Source organism: Oncorhynchus kisutch, linkage group LG10 (assembly GCF_002021735.2).
Source record: "Oncorhynchus kisutch isolate 150728-3 linkage group LG10, Okis_V2, whole genome shotgun sequence".
NCBI lineage: Eukaryota > Metazoa > Chordata > Actinopteri > Salmoniformes > Salmonidae > Oncorhynchus > Oncorhynchus kisutch.
In genome coordinates, this window is record NC_034183.2 from 9,979,990 (window position 1) to 10,000,774 (window position 20,785).

Genomic DNA, 20,785 nt, shown 5'->3' on the forward strand with positions numbered 1-20,785 from the left:
TAGTAATGAGCTGTGTGTTAGAAATGCTATCTCAAAGATATCAATGTAGTTGTAATATTTGAATTAGTTGTAAAATCATGTAATGATGTCAGTCATAGCTGAGCATGGGCTTGGAGATGCTAGTCTAGTATTCTCGAGTGCCAGATGCATGTCAGAGTGGTACATCAAGGTACATCAAAAGCTTGAGTTGTCATATTTTAATAATTTAACTGTTAAACAAACCAATTCATATACTTCAGCAATTCAAGTAAATACACAACATTTTCCCGATTTGATACTGATAAACACTTAAAGAGCTTCAGCTAGCCACTTAAATCGAGAGATCATTTACAGATTAACAATGTAGCCTAGTACTTGAACTCAAGTTATCCCCAAAAAATTAAATAGCATATCTGAGAAACAATGGAGAACAATAATACTGAATGAACTCTTCTACGGAGCAACTCACATTTGACATGTTTAAAAACGAAGTCTATTTGCGGTGTGATGTTTCAGTAGGGTAAACCACATTTGAGGTATGCATTACTTAAAAACAAAAACATATTTTGGCAGGCCGTAACCATTGATTAAAAGCTGGCTTCCAATAGGCTTGCCCATGCCCAGAGTTCACCACCTCATTAAAAGGAGTACAATATTTCCAAGCTAAACAAATAATGATAGAGAGAGACCCTCCTGTGTACACAAACAATGAATAACTAGGGGGGGGGGGGGGGGGGGGGGGGGGCAGTCCTCCTGGGTCAGCAGTAAAGGATTCAGTTCTTCAAAACAACACCAATTCAAGTATCTTCTTCAATGCTTAGGGGGGAGAGCTGGACAAGCATATCTTCAAAAGGGATGTACGTTGTACTCTAAGAGTCTTGGCGGTTACAGGTGAACAGCAGTCAGACTTGACTAGCCAGATAGCGGGTCAAAACTCAAAAGCGAATCAATCACATTGACCTTCTGCTGCAGCTTGGGGTTTCTACACTAAATTACCAAAAGTATGTGGACACCTTATTGTCACAAAATCATGGGCATTAATATGGTGTTGGGCCTCCCTTTGCTACAAGAACAGCATTCACTCTTCTGGGAAGACTTTCCACTAGATGATGTACATTGCTGAGGGAATTTGCTTCCGTTCAGCCACAAGAGCATTGACGTTTGGCGATTAGAACTGGCTTGCAGTTGGGGTTCCAATTCATCCCAAGGTGTTCGATGAGGTTGAAGTCGGGGCACTGAGCAGGCCAGTCAAGTTCTTCCACACCAATCTTGACAAATAATTTCAGCATGGACCTCGCTTTATGCACGGGGGCATTGTCATGTTGAAATAGGAAAGGGCCTTTCCAAAACTGTTGCCACAAAGTCGGAAGCACAGAATCGTCTAGAATGTCATTGTATGCTGTAGTGTTAAGATTTCCCTTTACTGGATCTAAGGGGCCTAGCCCGAACCATGAAAAACAGCCCCAGACCATTAATCCTTCTCCATCAAACTTTACAGTTGGCATTATGCATTGGGGCAGGTAGCGTTCTCCTGGCATCCGGCAAACCCAGATTCTTCCGTCAGACTACAAGATATGAAGCGTGATTCATCACTCCTGAGAACGCATTTCTCCTGCTCCAGAGACCAATGGTTGCGAGCTTTACACCACTCCAGCCGACGCTTGGCATTGCGCATGGTGATCTTGGGCTTGTGTGCGGCTGCGTGGCCATGGAAACCCATTTCATGAAGTGCCCAACGAACCGTTATTGTGCCGACGTTGCTTCCAGAGGCAGTTTGGAACTCAGAGTGAGTGTTTCAACTATTTTTAAGCGCTACGTGCTTCAGCACTCGGCGGTCCCATTCTGTAAGCTTGTGTGGCCTACCACTTTGCAACTGAGCCTTTGTTGCTCATAGACGTTCCCACTTCACAATAAGAGCACTTACAGTTGACCGGGAAAGCTTGAGCAGGGCAGACATTTTATGAACTGACTTGGAAAAGGTGGCATCCTATGACAGTGCCATGTTGAAAGTCACTGAGCTCTTCAGTAAGGCCATTCGACTGGCACTGTTTTTCTATGGAGATTGCATGGCTGTGTGCTCGATTTTATACACCTGTCAGCAAAGGATGGGGCTTAAATAGCCGAATTCACTACTTTGAAGGGGTGTCCACATACTTTTGTATATAGGAGTATCTAATCTACAGCTACTGAGCCAACCCAAGGCCTAGGCCTGTGTTACAGAGGCTCTACTCTGCAGGTACTGAATAGAGCCCTAGGCCGGGCTTACGAAGGCTCTACTCCACAGGCTCTGAATAGAGCTCTAGGTCTGGGTTACGAAGGCTCTACTCTGCAGGTACTAAGTAGAGCTCTAGGCGTGGGTTACGAAGGCTCTACTCCGCAGGTACTAAGTAGAGCTCTAGGCCTGGGTTACGAAGGCTCTACTCTGCAGGCACCGAGTCCGGACCCTCATCCCTCAGCACACCCATCTCAGGGCTAGGCAGGGCTGGGTCAGAGGTAGGCGTGTCGGCCTGTTCCTGGGAGAGGTCTTCGGAACACCGGCTCACGGTTGGGGAAATGACATCGGGGCTCGTGTCACATGACTCTGTGCTCTGCTCCGACATGGTAGTGGTGATCATCGCGGCAACGCTGGGCGGGATGAGATCAAACTCGTCGTCGTCCTCCTCCAGGATAGGCGACTCGTGGACATCTATGGGGAAGAGGGAGAGACTCAGGGTGAGTCTCAGTCTAAAGTGGCCTCCATCTACACTCATTGTAAAAAAAAAACAGCACCTGTCCAATTTCATTCCCATAATTTCAGATAGAGGAAAGGAAAATAATTAATGCAACTTAACACTATCAAGATGTACCCTCAGAGAGGCACTGAGAAGGACTTACTGTGGTGTCTCTGGTCATGTGTGTTTTGTCCTATACTTTCTTTTTAATCGCAGCCCCTGTCCCCATAGGAGGCCTTCTGGTAGGCCGTCATTGTAAATAAGAATTTGTACTTAACGGACTTGCCTAGTTAAATAAAGGTTCGATTTTAAAAAAGATATAAATAAAAGTAGATTGAATTGAAACATTGAATTCAGTTACTTGACAAAGTGTGATGTGTAGCGCTAACTAAAGGGCTCTTTAGTATGTAGAAGTATGTAGAATTAAGTGCAAAAAGACACTCCATTGCTGTTTACATAATGTTGTCTCATCTTGTTAAGCCCGCAAAACACAACACAAAAACACTGAAAAATGTATGATTAGCAACTATTTACAGTAAACAACATTTGTTTGTCAGCCAATGTTGCTGTCATGACTGTAAAATGTCAAACTCACTGCTGAAGGCCTCTGGGTACTGCTTGGCGATCTTGCCCTTTAACGTCCTGCGTGGACAAAATAGAACCATGAATAAATGGATTATGTTCTCATTACAGAAGGAAACCAAGGTTAGAGCAATAATTGTGTGACTACTCCCATGAGCGAGTGTAAAAATTGGACTTGGAGAGTGATTGACTGAAAGTTCCCATTCGTAGTCAGTATAAAGTTCGCTTAGAGGAAATCTACAATCCACTAAGAGTATAGATAATCCAATAAGCCAAGGGTTTGTTAAACAACCCCTTGCCCCTTGTCCTTGGAACTTCATGCACAGTGCATTTGGATTCAGAGCCCTTGACTTTTTCCACATTTTATTATGTTACAGCCTTATTCTAAAATGGATTACATATTTTTGCCCCTCACCAATCTACATACCCCATAATGACAAAGCGAAAACAGGTGAGATATTTATGTAATTTAAAAAATAAAAACAGAAAAACCTTATTTACCTAAGTAAATAGAAACAGGTGCATCCTGTTTCCATTGATCATCCTTGAGATGTTTCTACAACTTGGAGTCCACCTGTGGTAAATTCTATTGATTGGAAATTATTTGGAAAGGCACACACCTGCCTATATTAGGTCCCACAGTTGACAGTGCATGTCAGAGGAAAAACCAAGCCATGAGGTAGAAGGAATTGTCTGTAGGGCTCCGAGACAGGATTGTGCAGAGGCACAGATCTGGGGAATGGTAGCAAAAAAATGTATGCAGCATTGAAGGTCTCCAAGAACACAGTGGCTGCCATCATTCTTAAATGGAAGAAGTTTGGAACCACCAAGACTCTTCCTAGAGCCTGGCCAAACTGAGCAATCATGGGAGAAGGGCCTTGGTCAGGGAGGTGACCAAGACCCCAATGATCATTGACAGAGCGCCAGAGTTCCTCAGTGAAGATTGTTGTCCTTCTGGAAGGTTCTCCAATCTCTGCAGCACTCCACCAATCAGGGCTTTATGGTAGTGACCAGACGGAAGCCACTCCTCAGTTAAAGGCACATGACAACCCGCTTTGAGTTTGCCAAAAGGCACCCACAGGACTCTGACCATGAAACAATATTCTCAGTCTGATGAAAACAAGATTGAAATCTTTGGCCTGAATGCCAAGCATCACGTCTGGAGGAAACCTGACACCATCCCTACGGCGTAGGATAGAAACTTCCCAAATACAGGTGTGCCAAGCTTGTAGTTTCATGCGCAAGAAGACTTGAGGCTGTAATCGCTGCCAAAGGTGCTTCAACAAAGTACTGATGTAACGGATGTGAAACAGCTAGCTTAGTTAGCGGTGCGCGCTAAATAGCGTTTCAATCGGTGACGTCACTTGCTCTGAGACCTTGAAGTAGTGGTTCCCCTTGCTCTGCAAGGGCCGCGGCTTTTGTGGAGCGATGGGTAACGATGCTTCGTGGGTGACTGTTGTTGATGTGTGCAGAGGGTCCCTGGTTCGCGCCCGGGTATGGGCGAGGGGACGGTCTAAAGTTATACTGTTACACCGAGTAAAAGGTTTGAATGTTTTTTTTGTAATACGTTTGCAAAAATGTCTAAACCTGTTTTCAGATCTACAGAAACGTTTAGGGGGTAAGGCTTGGGGTTATTTTTGTAGAGAATTGTGATGGTAGAGGCCGGGGCTATAGGTAGTCCATTATCTTACGTGGAATGAGGACATCTGTGGGAAGACAATGGGGGTTGCCTAGTATTAGGCCAGGTCCCTCACCTGATTCTCCTAAAGATGCTGTCCAAGTCTTTCTTCATCTCCACCAGGGTGCGCGTGTGAAGCAGGAAGTGTTCATTCATCTGCAGCAGCCGCACGTTGGACAGCCCGTTGAAGTTGATTAGCATCTCATTGGTCTTCTCAAAGCGGTCCAGCCTGGAAGAGGAGCACATAATGAGCGAGATAAATAGGCTTAAATGTTTTATTTACCTTTATTTAACTAGGCAAGTCAGTTAAGAACAAATTCTTATTTTCAATGACAGCCTAGGAACAGTGGGTTAACTGCCTGTTAACCCACTGCCTAAGAATTTGTTCTTAACTGACTTGCCTAGTTAAATAAAAATAAAAAAATAAAAAAAGTAGTCCAACGCTCTAACCACCAGGCTACCCTGGTGTTAAATTTGTATCGAGCTGTGGCAAAGCTGTGCCTATTTTGCCATAGTCTACCCACACTGACTGCTAACCAATGTTGGGTTGTATTTGACTAACAAATCACAGTGAGTGCAAGGCCACCCATCAAGACCCCCTTGCAGACAGAGTCTGCCCTCTGTGAGAAATATCAAGAAATCCAGCAGATGTACAATGTGGACTGTGCTGTAGTTCAGACTTGTCACTCACATGTGCCTTTGGGCTTGGATGATGGCGTTGACATCCTCGGCGTTTACCATACTGAGCATTCTGTTACAGAACATTCCAGAGGCTGTGGGTTCCATGGTGCTGGTGATACTGGAAAGCAATTGGAAAATAAATGCTACACCATCAAGTGCTAATACATGAATGTCAAACAACTAGGCTAGCTAGCTATGCGTTTATCAACAAATAAACCAAGATAGCTAACAAATGAGCCTGTTGTGGTCAAGAAATGCTATGGGCATTGGCAAGATGCAAGGCTCATTAGGCGTCAACTAGAAATAAATGTTTGTTTAGCCAGATAGCTAACCATGTAAAAATCTGTCGTTCTGCCCATGAACAAGGCAGTTAACCCACTGTTCCTAGGCTGTCTTTGTAAATAATGTGTTCTTAACTGACTTGCCTAGTTAAAGGTAAAAAATCGATTTAAAAAACGTTAGCTGGTGCAGAATACTAGCTAACGTTACCTAAGTAGAAAGACAGACCATAGACAAGCTACGTTAGCTAACATAACACTTACGACAGGTTCCAAACACGTTAGTTATATCCGTGAATTTTCTTCAACACTTGAACGGAAATATACACGTTTACATTAAGCTACGGCCAGTCACTTCCATAACTGAAGCTAACTGCAATTTAGCAGGCTGTGGCAGAGAAACATTTTAGTTTGGGGAAACCGAACGCTTCGCCGCACTTCAGTGCTGTGAATTTTTTTTATCACATGACAGCAAATGCATGTCAGTCATTTCCGGTGGAAAACTAAAGCTTGTTCAAATATCTAATTTGTGGTGTTGAATTTACGAATTGTTTAAAATTATGTAGGGTTTTTCCCCTCTATTGGGCGAGTATAAGTGTTTATGCCGCGTTCAAGACAACTCGGAAATATCCGACTTGGAAACTCGTATAAAATAGTTCTCTTGAATGTGGGACTAGATTTAGCCCTGAAACAGCATAAAGGAGCATACAATGTTTTTGGTAATATAATAATCATGCCTAAAACATAAAATCCAGACTCAAACTCACAAAATTACTTTTATTGAAAGACTAGTAAAAAAAAAAAAAGTACATCATCATGTATAAAAATACAAAATGTCTAGAGCAAACTTGGAAAATAAATGCAAGTGCATAGCAACAATACATGCATGTAGCGCTAAAGCACTAAAGCTATTTTAAGAAATGCACAATTGTAAATTGCTCTGGTGAAGAGCGTCTCCTAAATGACAAATGTAAAGCTAAGTCGACTTAAATTATATTCAGGTCATATGCAACATCACAGGGAAAAGATGAGAGAAAAGTAACGTTTTATTAATATACATCTAATTCAATTCATATTTGAACAGGCTGGATACCTGATACGGAGGTACAGGTCCAATCAAATGTTTGTTTATAACATAATAAATTACTACACGATAATGTAGATTTAAAAAAAATATTTAAAAAGTATTGATCCCAATATTTCACAAATACTGTTATAAATTGTGAATTTCTGACTAGAACACTGCTCGTTTAAGAGCTACATTAAAGCTAATCAAATGACATAACTACCAAACTTTGAATGTAACATCTTTAAGTTATTACAGTGAGAAACCAGAATACAGTAATATGGGGGAAAATGCTGTAATACAAATAAATATGAAATAAATAACAAAAACTGAACTAGAAAGCCGTCACCCTCCATTTAAATATGTACACATACATACAATCCTCCCTATGTTATGGCTCATTAAAACAAACAGATTTTAGTGTCCTTTTAATGCCACTAATAGCCTACAAAATACATTGAAATGATCAGTTTTGCATTTCAAATGGAATGAATTCAATTGTGCTTTGGTTGTTTGATGTATGCTAGTATATCGTGGTTGCTTAACTAACCAAGGAATGAGGAATCCTAAATTCAGAACATAATAAGTCCTCAAAAGTATAAAATGATTAAATAAAGATCAATAGCATTGATATACTGTATGTATCACAAGTAGGCCATCCATTTAAATGAAACACTGAAGCACCACAAGAGGCAATGTGGTTTAAATTATGTGGAAGTCCTGCAAAAAACAAAAACACTAATACGCAAACCGTTTCCTCAAAACAATCAAAAAAACAATACACTTATTGACAACAGGGGTGCAGATTTAGAATGTTGTGCTCATGTGGAGAGAAAACACTTTAGAGGGTTTGATTTCTGAGGCATGAAATGTATGCATGCATTACTAAGTCGTTTTGGATAAAAGTGTCTGCTAAATGGTATACATTACATTGTAGGTCTAGGTTGTTGCAGTAGATACACTGTTTGTGTGTATGTATGTATGTATGTATGTGTGTGAGTTGGTTCTTCTATACTTGTGGGGATTGAAAACCCCCAAAAGGATAGTAAATGAATGTAAATTCTCCATCGTGGGGACATTTCCCACATCCCCATGAAGACAAAGGCTATTTTAAATTCAGGGATTAGGTTTAGGGTTACAATTAGAGTTATGGTAAGGGGTTAGTGGTTAGGTTTAGGGTTACGGTAAGGGTTAAGGTAAATTGGATTTGGAATGGAAATAAATGTTAGGTCCCCACGAGGATAGAAGAACAAAACGTGTGTGTGTGTGTGTGTTAATTACATCATCCTGTCCCCTTACTGACAGTAAGAAAAACTCTAGTATAAAAGTTTACCACGCTCTAGAACTCTAGAAGGAATAGGTCATGATCTGAACTGGTCACGATTGTATTTGCTGGTGTATAATACAGCAGATGAGACAATTTTGCGAATTTGTTCCCCCTTTTAAATAAAACAATACTTTGTGGCTTTATGTCTGGAAAATACGAATAAGACTTCCACAAAAATCGTAGCTATGCTTTTAAGGCCATGCAATAGCTTATTAGACTTATGCATCTGATCTACAGATATTTTGGATGAGAGGGGTTATTTTCTTCGGCATTCATGCAAAACTCACTAATGTGTTGCTTCTCTTCATTTTGAAAGCCTAAGGCCTCCATTAACATATAATAAGCAGGAGAAAACTCAAACTTGCACTAACTATTATGTCTCAAAAGGGACATTTCACAATTTTCAACTTCATATTCATAATCTCCAGCGCCACCTCAACAAATGTGAAGAAAAAAAATCACACTTCAATGTTGTGTAGTTATAAAGATAGAGGAAGAAAAGTGTTTCTGATTTAATCCAGAAACACTTTTGACATGATCAGGTAGTTAGTTTCCTAACCTTTGCCTGCTCATAATTGTTTTTAAAAAGATTCACGATGTCAAACGTTTTTCATCCGGAATCCAGATGGTGTGCATCCTTTAGACTACAAAACATAAGACACCTGCCGTTTTTAAATATGTTGATGTTGGGGTGATGCTGGAGATAATAAATGTCAAGTTGAACCTTTTTGAAATGTCCCTTTAATATCATCCCTTAGTACCAACACTGACGCTGCCTTCCCTCACTAAATTAAGGCTGGTGTATTGGCTGTTGGTGGTGTATTGACTGTTGGTGCTGTGAATAGGCCTTTCTCAACCGAGGCCGATATATAAATATATACAGGCCCATATAAAGAATCAATTAAAAAAATGGTATAAATGCAAATGTGTTTCAGTATAATACAAGTGCTACTGTACGACTGTAACCTGTAAAAGGTATGCTGGTGATCAGTCAGAGCTACAGCATTTCATGTCAAGGAGAAAAACACACCAAGAAAGGTGTTTGAACATTTGCAACACGTAGGTAGGTACTACATGACTTGCCCAATAAGAAAAGCTCATTTTCGGTTGCATGCCCGGCCTAACGAACATGAACCCAGGACAAGGAGAATACCAAGTACAAGACCTGATGGTTTAGTCAGTCCACAAGTTACCAAACTAACAAACAAAATTACTGAAAAAAACTGTCAAAATGGGTTTCAGCTGCTCGTTGACTGAAGGAATTCAGACCTAACTAATTTTTATAAGCGCTTGTAAACCAGAAGCACTCCCAAGGCTTCCTCAAAGATGCACACACTGTGGTGCAGCGTCACCAGTCTCCCTCCTCAACGGTCTGAGGTGTTGTCATGGTGACCTGTAGCTGAGGAGTCTCTATGCTCTTCTGGCTGTTTGACCTCTTCACCTCCTCTTCCTCCTCCGTCACTTCTACCACCTCCACCTCTTCTTCCTCGTACCCTTCTTCCTCCTCCTCCTCCAGCTCCTGCCGCTGCCGTTTCTTGCGGCAGCAGGGCTTGAAGAGGTGGGGGTCGATGAGCACCTCCCCAAACCGGCCCTTGTAGATGATCCCACAACACACCCTCTGCCTAGAGGAGGAGCAAAAGGGCATGGGATTATTCCTGTGATACAGACAGTACATCCAACCATTCGAGATACAGACAATTATTGTTACAGACACTAAGCATGTGCACATATAAAATACAAAATAAATCCTCCTTCGATGGCTCATCTTTCTTTCTTTCTCTTTCATTCCTCTCTTTTATCTAACTACCAGAGCAGTGGTGAGGATGCGCATCTGGTGAAAATTAACAAGGAAGCTTCCAGGCTGGAGAATACAGATGCAGTGTTCTGTTAGGAGGCTCATGAGCTCACAGCACACACACACCACTGCATTGTGTGAAGTTGATTGTTTTTAAATAAACTGGGAAAGAGTGGCCACACACATACAGGCCATAAAGGATAATGAATTAATGATGTACCACCTTATCGACTGAAGACTGTATGAAACTGTATGAGTGTTATCAGACATGGGGGACACAGGAAACAAGTTACAGTCACTCAGATACAACTTATGGACACATTCTTCCTGTTTATCATCCTCACTATCATTGTTCTCAGAGGAATAAATCCACTTCAAAAACACTTGTGACCATGGATATGGGAGGCTGCATATGGATCAGAAGACTTCCCACATTTGTTCCGCACTAAATCAATACAAACACTGACTAAATAAGTACAGACAATCTACCAGAACAAAAAAAATATATATATTTTAAGTAGGGAAAATGTATTAAATGAAACGTTTGGACAAGGCAGTCATGAACATTCTACATCTCAGAGTTTGCAGGACAGAAAGGGATGTTTTTCCCCAGACCCAGATTAAACCTCGACTTCATATACCCGATTCTGTGTTTCCAAACATTGCCGCACAAGGGCGATGCGCACAAGTTGGTGGTAGAGCACGGGGGAGTTGTTATAGAATGCCAGCAAAAATAAAGCCTATATTTACATGTTGCTTATGAGTAAATTCCACTCTACTTTTGGATTATAATTGGATTTTTAAGGCTCGTATGAATGTCCTGCTTAATAGAATGTTTGTGTCATCATCGCAAATAAACTGCATTATACTTAAACAAATAGTTCAACTTCAACCAGTAAAACGGCTCTTTGGCTAGCTTTTGTAACAGCCTATGTCAATAAGCGTTAGCATTCTAGCTAACAACTGCTGCATCCAAAATAGTTATTTTGCTAAGTTCACAACCAAATATAATCTTAGCGACTGTTCAAGCAAGAATCAAAACATCATTGTAGCGTATGAGAACCTAAAAAAGTGAATTTGTTCAGAAGTAATAAAAATGTAAATCTAGGCTGTTGAAAATGCGCAGATGTCTTTCTTACTGAAGCCAAAAGTCGCGCACATCTGTGAGTGACGTCAGTGTGGCGTGTACTGGAAAGGGGTCGATTGCACTTTCAATGGATATTTTCAGTCCCGGACAAGGTTTAAACTGTGTCCCGGGAAACTGGCCCATACTGTCTATCAGGGCATGTATAGTGAACAAAAACATAAAACGCAACATGCAACAATTTCAAAGATTTAATGAGTTGCAGTTCATACAGTGGGGCAAAAAAGTATTTAGTCAGCCACCAGTTGTGCAAGTTCTCCCACTTAAAAAGATGAGGCCTGTAATTTTCATCATAGGTACACTTCAACTATGACAGACAAAATGAGAAAAAAAAATCCAGAAAATCACATTGTAGGATTTTTTATGAATTTATATGCAAATTATGGTGGAAAATAAGTATTTGGTCAATAACAAAAGTTTCTCAATACTTTGTTATATACCCTTTGTTGGCAATGACAGAGGTCAAACGTTTTCTGTAAGTCTTCACAAGGTTTTCACACATTGTTGCTGATATCTTGGCCCATTCCTCCATGTTGATCTCCTCTAGAGCAGTGATGTTTTGGGGCTGTTGCTGGACAACACGGACTTTCAACTCCCTCCAAAGATTTTCTATGGGGTTGAGATCTGGAGACTGGCTAGGCCACTCCAGGACCTTGAAATGCTTCTTACGAAGCCACTCCTTCGTTGCCCGGGCGGTGTGTTTGGGATCATTGTCATGCTGAAAGACCCAGCCACGTTTCATCTTCAATGCCCTTGCTGATGGTAGGCTTTGTTACTTTGGTCCCAGCTCTCTGCAGGTCATTCACTAGGTCCCCCCGTGTGGTTCTGGGTTTTTTGCTCACCGTTCTTGTGATCATTTTGACCCCACGGGGTGAGATCTTGCATGGAGCCCCAGATCGAGGGAGATTATCAGTGGTCTTGTATGTCTTCCATTTCCTAATAATTGCTCCCACAGTTGATTTCTTCAAACCAAGTTGCTTACCTATTGCAGATTCAGTCTTCCCAGCCTGGTGCAGGTCTACAATTTTGTTTCTGGTGTCCTTTGACAGCTCTTTGGTCTTGGCCATAGTGGAGTTTGGAGTGTGCCTGTTTGAGGTTGTGGACAGGTGTCTTTTATACTGATAACAAGTTCAAACAGGTGCCATTAATACAGGTAACGAGTGGAGGACAGAGGAGCCTCTTAAAGAAGAAGTTACAGGTCTGTGAGAGCCAGAAATCTTGCTTGTTTATAGGTGACCAAATACTTATTTTCCACCATCATTTGCAAATAAATTCATAAAAAATCCTACAATGTGATTTTCAGGATTTTTTTTCTCATTTTGTCTGTCATAGTTGAAGTGTACCTATGATGAAAATTACAGGCCTCTCATCTTTTTAAGTGGGAGAACTTGCACAATTGGTGGCTGACTAAATACTTTTTTGCCCCACTGTATAAGGAAAACATTCAAATGAAATAAATTCATTAGGCCCTAATCTATGGATTTCACATGACTGGGAATACAGATATGCATCTGTTGGTCAGATACCTTAAAAAACAGTACGGCATGGATCAGAAAACCAGTCCGTATCTGGTATGACCACCATTTGCCTCATGCAGCGTGACATTTCCTTCGCATATAATTGATCAGGCTTTTGATTGTGACCTGTGCAATGTTGTCCCACTCCTCTTCAAAGGCTGTTTAATGATGCTGTATATTGGCGAGAAGAGGAACACGCTGTCGTACACGTCAATCCAGAGCATTCCAAACATGCTCAATGGGTGACTGGTGAATGTGCAGGCCATTGAAGAACTGGGACATTTTCAGTTTCCACGAATTGTGTACAGATCCTTACGCCATGGGGTCGTGCATTATCATTCTGAAACATGAGGTGATGGCGGCTGATGAATAGCACGACAATGGGCCTCAGGATCTTGTGGTGGTATCTCTGTGCATTCAAATTGCCAATGATAAAATGCAATTGATTTCTTTGTCCGTAGCTTGTGCCTGCCCATACCACAACTCCACTGCCACCAAGGGGCACTCTGTTCACAATGTTGACATCAGCAAACCGCTCACCCACACGACTCCATACACATGGTCTGCGGTTGTGAGGCCGGTTGGACATACTTACAAATTCTCTAAAATGACGTTGGAGGCGGTTTATGGTTGAGAAATGAACATTCAATTCTCTGGCAACAGCTTTGGTGAATATTCCTGCAGTCAGCATGCCAATTGCACGCTCCCTCAAAACTTGAGACATCTGTGGCATTGTGTTGTGTGACAAAACAGCACATTTTAGAGTGGCCTTTTATTGTCCCCAGGACAAGGTGCACATATGTGATGACCATGCTGTTTAATCAGCTTCTTGATATGACACACCTGTCAGGTGGATGGATTATCATTTCGACAAAGCAGAAATGCTCACTAACAGGGATGTAAATGTAGCCGATGTGAAATGGCTAGCTAGTTAGCGGTGGTGTGCGCTAGTGGCGTTTCAATCGGTGACGTCACTTGCTCTGAGACCTTGAAGTAGTGGTTCCCCTCTGTAAGGCTTTTGCGGAGCGATAGGTAACGATGCTTCGAGGGTGACTGTTGATGTGTGCAGAGCGTCCCTGGTTCGCGCCCAGGTCGGGGCGAGGAGACGGACGTAAAGTCTATACTGTTACATAAACAAAATACTACACAAAATTTGAGAGAAATAAGCTTTTTGTGCGTATGGAACATTTATGGGATCTTTTATTTCAGCTTATGAAACATGGGATCAACACTTTGCATGTTGGGTTTATATTTCTGTTCAGTGTAGTTTACTGGGAAGATCCTCCAGCCTTACCTCTTCCAGTAAGTGAGGTCCAGGAAGGAGAAGACAGGGGAACGGCTGGAGCCAGGGGAGAGTTCTGTGTCAGTGCCCTCGTCTGAGGGGTTGCTGTAGCTGGGAGACTGGGCCGGCGAGGCACTGGACGTGGTACTGTGGGCATCAGAGTCTGGAGAGGCGGTAGAACCATAGATGAAGTGAGCTATACTGTAGTGTACATTATTTGGTAGAACGCAGCAGGGGTATGTTCAGAGTGGGAATGTCACACAAATTTTGAAACATCTCATCCGCCAGAATATTTACATAATAATTAGGTGGGTGCTTATATTTGTCTTATACAAGCGTTATAAGCACCCACCTAATTATATGCATACGTGAATTGAAAATGTGCTATTTTGCATATCCCAACTCCCCCTGAGACACCCTCGGAAAGTGGGGCCACGGCCAGCCATTATCAATGGCGACACTGGAGCAATTAGGGTTAATTGCCTTGTAGGCTCAGGGAGTCGAACTAGCAACCTTTTGGTTACTGGCCCAATGCTCTAACCGCTAGGCTACATGCAGTTAGGCTACAATACAAGGATACTTGTGAAATGAAAAAATGTCACCTGCCTCAGTGCCTCAACACCTGAAAAGTACTGAGATTGGGTTCTTATGGTTACATTGATCTATTACTGAAGTGGTCAAACCCCATTATGTTTATGGTTGCATTGTGAACAGGACTTACTGTTTCTCTTCAGCTCTTTCTGCAGTCGGCTGATCTCTCTTGGCCTGGCTCTCTTGGAGAGGGACTTCAGCTTCTTTGGCCTGGAAGACATCTTTAGGCTGGGGCCTCCTCGGGCATCAACCACCTAAGATAAGAGAGGAGGGGAGAGAAGAAGAGTAGAGAGGGGGATAAGAAAGAAAAGGAGATGGGAGGAGAGGAGCTCCTCTCTTTTTGGTGTTATTCATAACCATTTTCAACAGACAGGTGAGTGGTGAAGAGGAGATCAAGACATGTGGAGCTTACATGATTCCAGCTTTTCTTAGACCCCACTGGGAGTTTCTTCCATCGTTTCACAAGGAGTACACAGGCATTGCAGATTTCACCAGACCGAGTTTCACACAATCTACATGAGGGGAAAGAATGTGAAATATGGGTTAAGCAGGACAATGTGAACAATGTCAATATTATGGTTCCTAATGTCATAACATTTTGGTTACCAGGACGTATTTTATTTTTATTCAAACCATTTTAGATGAATTCACATGTAGTTGTCAACTCATAGGGACACTTTTGTAATTGTGAGTGTGTGTGCTTGGGATGCATAAATACTACACCCGTTTCCTGCATACGCAATGGAAACAGAACTGAATGTGACATTTCATTGACCCCGCTCCGTTATTTAAAAAAACAACAACTATATTTTGTACAATGCCTGCAGCAGACTACAGTCATTCTATTTTTACAACTTGGAAATAGACTATAAAGCCGCGGTAATTGTCAGAAATTCTTGCTTACCCGAAACAGCTCTTGAAGTCCTTCTCGTACCGCTTGCTATCCGTGAAGCGCGAGCTGGAGGACTTGGCGCGGCAGATGCAACAGCCGTCTAAACTCCGGTACATCTTCGGCTTGTGAAAGCCAAACATCTGTTTTCGAAAACAAAACAGCAAAGGCAATTTTCAGTTTATTAAAATGGAAAAAAAAAAATATATATATATATGCAGTAATCATAATGAGAAGGATTGGCCTATAACAGGCGATGGTTAGCATACATGCCTGTTACATTTTGAGGTTATATATATTCTCCCTATTGATGGCTTATTCAAATGTTATGCAAAATATTCAGCTTGTGTACCAACCAGCGGAACAACAAGCTAACATTTCAATGTGTTTCTATATGGAGATGGTTGGTATAGCTGACATTCAATATTTTTTAGACGGTTCGCGAAATAAAGCGCGCTAGATGAAAGTGAGCGCCATGCTCTGACCCAAATGGGACTGAATATAGGTCAGCTGTCTGCACGTCAGACAGATAATGTCCCCCTGCCGCCGCGCTCTTATCGCCCTCTGAGATTTGCATAGCTCCCGCACCAATATGCCAAAATATGATATGTTGTAAGCTAGGGCAAACCTGTAAACTCTGGTTTTGATGCTTAAAGGACAGACCCGCCTGACCAGTGAATGAAAAAGGCTAATGTGATGAGACCTGCTTGTGTGAATACCTTGTGGTGCAATAAATTGTTGGTGCAATAAATTGTTTTAAAAAAATTCAATAATAAAATAAAAAATGGGGGTATGGTTTAATTCTAATCGACATTTAAAGTAGATTTTATCTTGTGTTGCCATGCAAACCCCATCACTAAGCACACGGAGGCCTTCAAAATAATCATGCGGCAAAACCGTGAGCCGCGCCCCCCATGCTACTTGTTTTGCCATCGAAGCGGCAGTCCTTCGGGTCTCTTGACAATGCAGTGGTACGACCACAGACAGTAGCAGGATAATACAGTAGGCCTGTGTGCGGTAACTCTACATGGCAACACACTTCAAAGGTGGGGAAGGGGGAATGAGGGCGGGGTGTGTGATGCGCTATCATGTGCGAAATATTTCGAATTTTAAAGTTGTAAAACTGACTTAACATCGTTAATCATTCAAACGGACTGTTTAAAAACTAAAAACTCTTCGGTCATGATAAAAAAAAGAACCTTTCCACCGAGGAAAGAGTACTGTAAATCGATACGTTCACCGCCCACTTTCGCCAGGAAGCATGGCACACGAGCAGCCTCATGCGCACCCATTTTAAACGGAACCTTTCAACCCGTCGTCGGTCGTCTACCAGTCCATAAACTCGATAGTCGATGACACAACCACATTATCAAACTTATTTCAGAAAACGGACATATTCCTCTCCAAAACGATACAATCATACATCGGAACAGTCTTGTAATGTGATCTTTACCCTTTGTTATTTAAGCGATGCCGCGTCACTGGCCAGTGCACCTCCAAACACGCATCAAGTTCAACGCTTCGGTTTTTAACAGTGACAACGTACTTCAATGTTATTGAATTGTGGTTTAACCTTGCCATCATTTGGTTAGGCTACTACTTGTTTTGTCGTGATAGATGCATCCATGAATGTGTTGACACAGTAATCGCGTATAAACTCATCTCGGGTGGGCGTGATGGGAGCTCGAACTTGGGCATTAGTTGCATCAGTATACTATGCAGTCATTAATCAGAAACGGAACATGCATATTTCAACATTGCAAACTTAAAAATGGAGTTAGAAGCTATTAATTCACCTATTCAAAAATCACAATTAAAACGAATTAATCATCAATACACCATACAATAATGTACAAGGCATATAGCTAAACAATCAAGGGGATACAATGCGTTTAGGGCCAAATCTGCATTAAACATGGTTGCAATCGTATCACCAATTATCATTTCAATTTAAACTAGCCTATAAAAAAAAGTGGTAACATAGTAGGCATATGGTAGACTTATAAATGCTTAATTCTAACGGTGACATCAATGTTAATTGTTCTCCCTCAAGTGGACAACAACTCGAGCTTACTTGTTTTGAATCATAGCCTACAATAGCCAAGCAAACAGACACCAAAAGCTTGCACAGTTTGAGTAGCTTCTTGAACAATAGCCAACACAATTCTTACCTTGATGCAAATCGAACGTAGTTGATACAAAGTAATAACCTTGAACACGAGTCGTTACAATGTAATTACTCTCACAATTCACCAGCAACCAGCTCTCTGTTGTTGACGTCTCGCTGGCTGTGTCTGGGACTGTGTAGTTGTGGACTCACTGCGCGTGCGCTCCATCAACGCCTCCATTTTCTGATTTTCTTCAATCAACCTAATTTGCATAAATGGCTGACGTTTCAGTGCGTCTGCGGTCTGCTGGCCTTATAAGGATGGGAACATTGCGCGGGAAGAGGGGGCTCGTCTCTCGTTGCTATGGCACAGTGGAGAACGTAAGCAAAGAGGCGGAGCCAATCGTTTTACTATGGAATGCCAGATGGCTTGTGCAATTATGATGGTCAAAGTTAAAGCCATTTTGTGACAGTAAAGGCTAACTAGGACTAATGTATGCCCAAACAAACAATGATTTAAAAAACAACATTACCAACCATTGCATGAAATGATAGGGCCCATCGTTGCCTACAGTTGTGAGAATCATGTCACCAGACAAAACAAAAAGTCAGTTTTATATCTTAGCAGAGACTTTAATCTTTAACACAATTCATTAATATTGAAAATAATAGATTAGTACTTAGCCTAATATCAGTTTTCAAATAATAATAATAATAATAATAATAAGCTAGAGCCGTCATCATTGCGGGTTTGACAAGAATAGTGCAGATGACATTTCCATCTTATCAACAAAAAAGCCACATGTAATATCAATATAATATCAAGCTCGTTTTTGAAGAAAAACCTCAATATTTTGACCAAGCAATTACAATTAAATAAGCAATTTAGAAAACAAAATGCAATTCTGTCAACAGAAACTTAGACAGATGATAGAGAACCCCCTCCCAACTGAAAAGTCTATGGTAACATTGTATGACTGAAGGACAACTTCTTACAAAGCAACGTTCAAATAGTCACAGTATAAAAAAAACGTAACATTTTAATTGACCAAAAGACCATTTTCAATATTTCAAACCAATATTTTCTATATTTTTGTCAGCAAAGCCAGAATGATCCTGTAGGAGGAGTCAAAAAGTCTATAGAACGATAAACAGACCGGCCTACAGAAACAGGGCCGAGTCAGGGAACATTGAGAAGAGTTCTTGGGCTTCAGTCAGTCAAATAAAACCTCTGATGTACAGGACCAGGCAACTGCTGCACAGACAATTTAAAGATAGTTTTTACATCAACTTTCATGTAAGGCATTCATAAACCATTAATAAAGTATTTCTAAGCATTACATTAAGCATTTTATAACAGTTTATAAAGCATTTATGATGGTTCATTCGGGAAAGTTATTATCTAGTGTTGGCGAACAAAAATATACACCAGTTTGAGCAGAGTAACTATCTTTAATCTCCATTATTTTTTTAGATTAGAAATAATCCATTCACAATGTCCATACCATAATAATACAGCAGACAATCGGGCAGCAGAATAACTGTAGCTAGAGACTGACAATCACTGAGAGAAAGGAAAAACATTGGGTGTATTCATTAGGGCACACTGGTGCGAACCGTTGCAAAACATAACGAGCGTTCAGTTTAGTCCCTCCTCGTTTCGAGCTGTTTGGTTCATAGTGAATACACCCCTGATATGGACATGCATGTCAGGTTTATATGCCAAGGGCAAGCATAACAGCAATACGACTTGGGTTAAGTAGGGGCAGGACAGGTAGGTGGAGTCAAAGTTCATCACAACTCTTTTTTTTCCCCCCTTGCCCTTCACAGTGTGAGCTGAGACATCAAAGCTGGTTGGTTAAGGGAATCACTCCGCCTCACTCCAAGAGACCGATCACAGTGTAAATGAGGAAAATAAGAAACGCAACACCGTTTCCTGTACGTACGTAGGGGCGCAACTTTCGTTTTAGAAGTGAGGGCAACAGTTATTATATATATTTATCCATTCAGATAAACACGCCAAACAGCCAACTCGCTTGTATCACATTCCAATAATAAAACTTGAGGGGATGAAAATTAAAGTTACACGTACGTATGTATGTATGTATGTATGTATGTATGTATGTATGTATGTATGTATGTATGTATGTATGTATGTATGTATGTATGTATGTATGTATGTATGTATGTATGTATGTATGTATGTATGTATGTATGTATGTATGTATGTATGTATGTACGTATGTACGTATGTATGTATGTATGTATGTATGTATGTATGTACGTATGTATGTATGTACGTATGTATGTACGTATGTATGTATGTATGTATGTATGTACGTATGTATGTACGTATGTATGTACGTATGTATGTACGCATGTATGTATGTACGTATGTATGTATGTACGTATGTACGTATGTATGGTCAGTGTGACTTCAATGGATATGACATATGTGTCAGCGAATGAGGCAATAGGCCTGCAGAAGCTGCCAGGTCAGTGGCTTGTCTTCGGTGTTCCATCCCCTCATAGACTTGCACCCCAAAAAGGTCTCCCATGGTCACTTCCTCTCTTGTCGTGAGAGTTCAGCTGTCCAGTTCTGACCAGGCAGGCTCTGCTGGCTGCATCTCAATTGTCTAAAGTGACTTCCTGTCCTCGTGTCCTCTCCCTCACTAGATCTGACAGGATTGAAGTGATGACCCAATGATGGGCTTGTGTAACACTTCTTACTTACACCGGTCATGATCGGTGTGGAACTGAAGGAGAGGACACATGGAGAGGCAGTCACGACACTATTGAGGCCCAGCCACCCTGTGTGCGTTGCGCAGTCTGTGGATAGGGGTTAAAATACCATTTCAATGTCCTCAGCGCCGGTGGGGTTAGAGGTCCACCCCTTTGACCAGGGCGGTCTCCAGGGCGATGGGGAACTCGTGGAGGGTGTGGAGGACACGGGAGAGAGTGTGGACGGCGGCACGATCCCGGACCAGCGCTGACTTCTCGTATTGAACAGCCGTCAGGTGGCACTCGGCCAATAGGTGGAGCCACTGGGGCAGCAGCCGGTCCCTGCCAACACACAGGGTTAAAGGTCAAATCCTTTTCTCCACAGGTCTGTTCAGGAGGGAGCAACACTCAAGCAGAAATGCATTGTGTAGAAAAAA

At 41.6% G+C, this 20,785-nt stretch overlaps 3 protein-coding genes across 3 annotated transcripts in view; all 3 read right to left on the bottom strand.

Moving 5' to 3' along the window:
* Positions 1 to 180: 180 nt before the first annotated feature.
* Positions 181 to 6,398, bottom strand: LOC109897738 (kxDL motif-containing protein 1-like). The gene is made up of 5 exons (XM_020492281.2): positions 6,174 to 6,398; positions 5,642 to 5,749; positions 5,027 to 5,179; positions 3,286 to 3,332; positions 181 to 2,665 (listed from the first exon to the last, which is right to left on the bottom strand). Exons 2-5 carry the CDS (start codon positions 5,734 to 5,736, stop codon positions 2,397 to 2,399), a joined length of 564 nt encoding a protein of 187 aa, XP_020347870.1. The 5' UTR covers positions 5,737 to 5,749; positions 6,174 to 6,398; the 3' UTR covers positions 181 to 2,396.
* Positions 6,399 to 6,672: 274 nt separating this feature from the next.
* LOC109897733 (SIN3-HDAC complex-associated factor-like) lies at positions 6,673 to 17,836 on the bottom strand. Its single transcript, XM_020492276.2, has 6 exons — positions 17,692 to 17,836; positions 15,536 to 15,663; positions 15,044 to 15,143; positions 14,762 to 14,885; positions 14,053 to 14,203; positions 6,673 to 9,924 (listed from the first exon to the last, which is right to left on the bottom strand). The coding sequence occupies exons 2-6, from the start codon at positions 15,661 to 15,663 to the stop codon at positions 9,651 to 9,653; spliced, it is 777 nt and encodes a 258-aa protein (XP_020347865.1). The 5' UTR covers positions 17,692 to 17,836; the 3' UTR covers positions 6,673 to 9,650.
* A 1,155-nt stretch (positions 17,837 to 18,991) lies between these two features.
* LOC109897716 (DENN domain-containing protein 5B) overlaps positions 18,992 to 20,785 on the bottom strand; it is a 38,970-nt gene continuing 37,176 nt past the window's right edge. Inside the window, exon 21 of the mRNA XM_020492250.2 lies at positions 18,992 to 20,690. Coding sequence (XP_020347839.2) covers positions 20,507 to 20,690 — 184 coding nt within the window. The 3' untranslated portion in view covers positions 18,992 to 20,506. The remainder of the gene's footprint in view (positions 20,691 to 20,785) is intronic.

What these genes read in the sequence shown, in the direction of transcription:
- LOC109897738 (XM_020492281.2), bottom strand. Translation starts at nt 5,736, where the DNA reads ATGGAACCCACAGCCTCTGGAATGTTCTGTAACAGAATGCTCAGTATG. An exon ending in ATCCAAGCCCAAAGGCACAT is followed by an intron (nt 5,180 to 5,641) that starts GTGAGTGACAAG and finishes CTCCTCTTCCAG; the next exon opens with GCTGGACCGCTTTGAGAAGA. An exon ending in GTACCCAGAGGCCTTCAGCA is followed by an intron (nt 2,666 to 3,285) that starts GTGAGTTTGACA and finishes TCTTCCCCATAG; the next exon opens with ATGTCCACGAGTCGCCTATC.
- LOC109897733 (XM_020492276.2), bottom strand. Translation starts at nt 15,663, where the DNA reads ATGTTTGGCTTTCACAAGCCGAAGATGTACCGGAGTTTAGACGGCTGT. An exon ending in CTAAGAAAAGCTGGAATCAT is followed by an intron (nt 14,886 to 15,043) that starts GTAAGCTCCACA and finishes CTCTTATCTTAG; the next exon opens with GTGGTTGATGCCCGAGGAGG. An exon ending in GACCTCACTTACTGGAAGAG is followed by an intron (nt 9,925 to 14,052) that starts GTAAGGCTGGAG and finishes CTCCTCCTCTAG; the next exon opens with GCAGAGGGTGTGTTGTGGGA.